General features: G+C 46.3%; 1 protein-coding gene across 1 annotated transcript; it reads right to left on the minus strand.

Annotated features, from left to right (window-relative positions):
* Positions 1-2,576: 2,576 nt before the first annotated feature.
* Positions 2,577-5,070, minus strand: myod1 (myogenic differentiation 1). Its single transcript, XM_019857697.1, has 2 exons — positions 4,232-5,070; positions 2,577-2,705 (listed from the first exon to the last, which is right to left on the minus strand). The coding sequence occupies exons 1-2, from the start codon at positions 4,883-4,885 to the stop codon at positions 2,607-2,609; spliced, it is 753 nt and encodes a 250-aa protein (XP_019713256.1). The 5' UTR covers positions 4,886-5,070; the 3' UTR covers positions 2,577-2,606.
* Between the last annotated feature and the right edge of the window lie 216 nt (positions 5,071-5,286).

A 5,286-nucleotide genomic window follows, 5' to 3' on the forward strand; every position in this document is an offset into this window, starting at 1 on the left:
TGTCTCTGAAAAAAAACACAATTATCTTTCAAAAAACATTTACCAGGGAAAATATTTTTAAGAAAACAAATCACAGTTCTTCAGCAACTATTCTCAAAAGATTTTTTTCCGCATAAAAGAAAACTTTTAAAAGCAAACAATTACACCCATCCGAAAATGTTTTCCGAAAAGCAAGCACTTTTGACAGACAGAAGTGACCTTAAAAATTAATTCAAAAAACCGAATCATTACTGTAAAAAAAAGCCAATGCTTTCTTTTATACAAATTACAAAGTAAAATTTTGACCCCCCCCCCCCAAAAAAAAAGCTTGGTGAAAAAAAAGAATATCATAAAATCCCGTGTATAAAACGCCCGCCCAAAATTCACCTTAAAATGTTTTTTTTTTTTCATCTGTACGCGTCTGTATAATACTCTACCCTGATTTGCTGGTATCCATTGTTATCATCTGGTCGCATTTGTGCAAATGTTTCTCATGCTGCCATAACTCAGTCTGACTCTTCTCTATAAAACAGTATCGTTGAAAGTTGTCCTCTTTTTTTGTACGAGCTCGTAAACGCACCACTGGCTCGCGAAATGGCGTCACTACCACAGGAGCGATCTCACCTGGCTCGATGTCACCTTTCCTTCCCGTTTGTTGTTTGGCGTCAAGGAGAGACGAAAACGCGCTTCCTTTTCAATGGAGGAACGGAAAGCACCGCTTCAAACGAATTCGACTGCACTTTCCCAACCGACGTCATCTGTGGTGCAGTACTACGTTCGAGCCACACGAGGGCATTGTTTATCCACGAGACTGCTGCTCGTTCATTTCAACGTGGACAAACGGTGATTTTTTTTTTGGGGGGGGTGGTGTCGTAGGGGCAGGTTGGGGTAATCAGTGATCCAATAAATAAGACAGAAAAGATCGAGTTCAGTATAAATAAAGTATATTTATTATATTGGAGTGTCACTCAGTTTGTATAAATATAAAGTTGAACATTTTGTGTCACGACAAACAAACAAGCATTAAATACATTTGACAACCGCTCTTATTTACATCAGCTCATATGTACAAAAATATGGTCCTCTGCTGCAGCGGAGCCAGCAAGCAGTCAATGGATGGATGAACTTTTGCAATTTCCAAGCAAACAGAACGTGTTATTTTTTTCCCCTCCCATGTTGTCGTCGTTGAAGTCCCAAGTGGAGGACGTGAAGGAAGCTTGAAGTGGAGGAATGTAAGCAACAATAATTCGCCTTCATTTTGGCTGCATGGATTTATCATCGACATCAATAAATACATCGACCATCTGGGGGCCAACAAACTGCGTAAAAGAAAGAAAGAAAAAGACAGCGGTGGTTTGATGAGCTACTATGAAAATTGGTTGTTTGGAGCCCTTGTATAGGCCCCCAGCAACAACTCCAAATTTGTTAAGAAAATTGGATAATTACATCCTGAAAAGAAGACATTTGATCTTTGGGCGTTTTGAGGAAGAAAGAACGTGTCACGTGTGCCGTTCTTACACTTCACAATTCACGTACACTTGTAACAGCTTAACATATTAGCTATGCCCGTTTATCTTGAAGTTGTGATCCCCCCCCCCACCATGAAGTAGAGGAATTGAAAAATCATTTCACGCACATCAAAACATTTGGAAAAATAACCGTGATGATGACAATTCGTCTCGTACGATTATTGTGATCATTCAGCACGTTGGGCAGGAAAGCATTGGAGTTCATTTGAAAGAAGTCACGCTGAGGTACAAACAACAATACCTAAAAGATACTTTTTTTTTTTTTAGAACATGACTAATGCGTGCGTGTTGTTTTTATTTTCATACTAAGCAGAAAATCCGGAAGCATTTTAAAACATTTCAAACGTGTCCCTGTGCTCTGCAAGCAGTTAAAATCAAAATGTCAACTTGTGGCAGTGGTGAAAACTGCTCGATGGGCGGGGTCAACCTATAGGACTTGGTAGATGAGGTTGGCGTCCTGTTGGTGGTCGGCGCTGTCGGCAGCGGCTTCGCTGCCAAAAATGGGAGTGCGGGCGAACAAAACGCCGAAACGAAGAGCAAGAAATCCAACATCAAGCCGTGGTTCCAATTTGGACATGGGGGGGCAGTGTGCACTTTCGAGTCCAATTTGCAAGATGCCCACAATCTCTCAGAGAATGATTTAGCATCTGGCACATATGACCGCACACTGTTGGCCCACGGTTGAACGAAACATTTTTCTTCCTCGCTCCACGTTGTTTCCTTGAATGAAGCCAATGAATGTAAGGATGATGAGCAGATTAGAAACATTCATATCGAATAGGAGCCAACTCCAAACCTGTGGTGGAGCTGGACTATCTCGGGAGTCTGGAAAACTAAACAAAACATTTTTTTTACCCCCTGCCGCGCCCCCCCCCCCCAAAAAAAAATATTCTTCTGAAAACGCTGATACTTATACATTCTCCACAGAGAACAGGTGGAGGAAAAAAAATCCTATCCTCCCCCTCAAAAAAAAAAAAACTCAGAAAATATGCAAAAGTCCTGGTCGCAATGGCCATTATTAGTTATGACAAAAGAAACGGGTAACACGTGTTCAATGTCAATAACTGAAGTGGGACAATAATTTGGAGGCCGCTGACGTCACGGTCTCTTACCGTTGCCGTTGTCGTCATTGAAAAAGTTGCTGGCGTCAAAAGTGGCTCGCTTGGACGAAGGGTAGCTCGGCCCGTTGAAGTCCGCCTGCACAAATCATCAGCATTGCATCGATTGATTGCTTTGGCATTCACACAGCAGATTCGCGTCGAAAATAAAATCGCAAATTCTTCAAGATGGAGTCCGTCTTTCAAAACAACACCATCACGAAAGACTTCAGGGAAAAAAAAAGTCATGTTTTGGAATTATTTATCTTGTTGATCTCTGGGTTGTTTTCGGTGGCCAATACAAAAAATATGATCAACAATTATATAATACGGACAATATTGTGTCGCTCCTACCCGTTTCGGTATTTTTTTTCTTTCTATCTCGAGGCTCTTGATCGTTTCCTCCGCTTGAAAAAATAGTTTCGAACGCTGGTGTCCGTGTGACGAATGGACTCAACTGTCACGTCGTCATGTGATTTTTCAGCAAACGGAAAAAACGAAAAATAACCCCCCCCCCCAGTGTCATTTTGATCACGAAACGTCCATTTCGACACGTGAATACGATGAGCCGATTTCCAAATGGCGTCGCGTCGTCGACGCTGACGTCGCTTTTCCTCCTCTCGCGAGGATTGTCAATTCTCTTTTGATTTCAAGCGATTTCTTTTTCTCGTCGTTTCATTTCAACCACTTCAAAGTGGCGCAAAAGAAGAGCTTTGGTTTTTGTTTTCTGAAAAAAAAAAAGGTGGCCGATTGGAAGTCATGAATTTCTCGTACGCTGGCATCGATTGTCCGGACGATGATCGTCGAATCATGCGCCTTTCAGTCGTTTTATTTTCTTTCGATTTAAAAAGGATGGAGCAAAAGATACTCATAATGAACGTGAATATGAAATAGCGTGTTCGACACGTGCGATAGTGTTAAACACTGATTTCGTGCTGTTTTATTGATGACACGAACTAATTTTTTCCGCTTGAAAACGAAACGATGGCAGCAAAGGAAGTCACTGTAGATTTTTTTGTTGTTCAGAGCAGTCACCTCAAAGTGACATGATCTAAATCCTTCCCTCTTTTCGGAATGAATCCAATCAGTGAAAAAACAAGTCCACTGAAAACAAACGCTAGTTTAAGAATAACAACGAATCCGCAGTCCTCCTATTGATTACGGTCGATTCGAAAATGAGAAAATAATCATCGCACTTGGCCTCAGATTTTCCGTCGCCTGAGGCGGCCGCTTTCTTTTCGCACGCGCTCACAACAGGCCGTATTGTGGAAGGCCATTTCCCCTCCACCCAAAAAAAGACATGATTTATTTATTTTCACTGTAAGACTGGCGCTTTATCTATGTTTATTTTACAGAACCATCGAAGAAGCCCAGTTTGCACCAATGGAATTTTTAGATGGGGAAGATATTTTCCGCAAATAAAAAAAGAATACTAAAAATATTTTACGTGGTAAGAGGCTCGTTCTGACAGCGGGGAAACCGTTTTTAATAGATGTATACAGTCTATATTTTTTTTAACTGGCGGGAATGGGCTTCCGTCCCTCCCGACCAATTTCTCGGTTCAATGTCAATTTCTCTCTCCTAGTTTTTTTTTTTTTTGTCCTTGTCCTGTGCGCGCCTCCTCACCATGCCGTCGGAGCAGTTGGAGCGGGGGCTGGAGGCGTCCGAGTCGGCGGCGTAGCGCTCCACCAGCGGGTAGCAGGCGTCGCCGGCAGAAGGGGCGGCGGCGGCGGCGGCCCCGGCGCGCAGCAGCGCCTGCAGCGCCTCGATGTATCCGATGGCGTTGCGCAGGATCTCGACCTTGGGCAGCCGCTGGTTGGGGTTGGCCGACGTGCACCGCTTGAGCGTCTCGAAGGCGTCGTTGACTTTCCCCAGGCGGCGGCGCTCGCGCAGCGTGGCGGCCTTGCGCCGGTCGGCGTTGGTGGTCTTGCGCTTGCACGCCTTGCACGCCCACAGCAGGCAGCGGCCCGCCGCGTGGTGGCCGCTGGGCGCGCGCACGTGCTCGTGCTCGTCGTCCTCACCCGCAGCACCGCGCGCGTGCTGCCCGCGGGAATGCACGCGCTGCGGCGAAGACCCGGACGACGACGACGACGACGACGACGAGTCGTCCGGCTTGCAGGCCTGCAGCAGGCCCGCCGCGTGCACCAGGCGGGGGTCCAGGTGGGGGTCCAGGTCCTCGAAGAAGCGCATGTCGCTCGTGTCGAAGCACGGGTCGTCGTAGAAGTCGTCGCCCGGACAGCCCGCGCCCGCCAGATTGAACGACATGTCCGATAGCTCCATGCTCCCCACCGGAAGTAGCCCTGCAGCCAGCCGCCTTAACTGCTGCTCATGTTGGAGGTGGGGTCGCGGTTGGTGGATGGGTGGGGGGTATAGAGTCCGCTCACTGGCACTTGATGTGAACCCCCGCACCCTCTCCGAACTTCTTATACCTGCCGGGTCACGCGTGGGCGTGCTGAGGAGGGCGACGTGCACCTGACGCTGTCCAATCAGTGGAGAGCAGCGGAACTTTTACCGCTTCACGCCACTTAGGATCCAATTACGAGCCCCCCTCCCCCACCCGACCCAACCACACGCACAAGCGTGTGTATGAGAACATCCCATTCCCATGCTGAAGTTGTTTTTCTTTTGTCACCTTGTCGGCCTTCATCTCATCTCCAGAATTCTTGAAAAGGATAAAAAAA

Source organism: Hippocampus comes, unplaced genomic scaffold, assembly GCF_001891065.2.
Source record: "Hippocampus comes isolate QL1 unplaced genomic scaffold, H_comes_QL1_v1.1 scaffold302, whole genome shotgun sequence".
NCBI lineage: Eukaryota > Metazoa > Chordata > Actinopteri > Syngnathiformes > Syngnathidae > Hippocampus > Hippocampus comes.

What these genes read in the sequence shown, in the direction of transcription:
- myod1 (XM_019857697.1), bottom strand. Translation starts at nt 4,885, where the DNA reads ATGGAGCTATCGGACATGTCGTTCAATCTGGCGGGCGCGGGCTGTCCG. An exon ending in CCAACTGCTCCGACGGCATG is followed by an intron (nt 2,706 to 4,231) that starts GTGAGGAGGCGC and finishes TGATTTGTGCAG; the next exon opens with GCGGACTTCAACGGGCCGAG.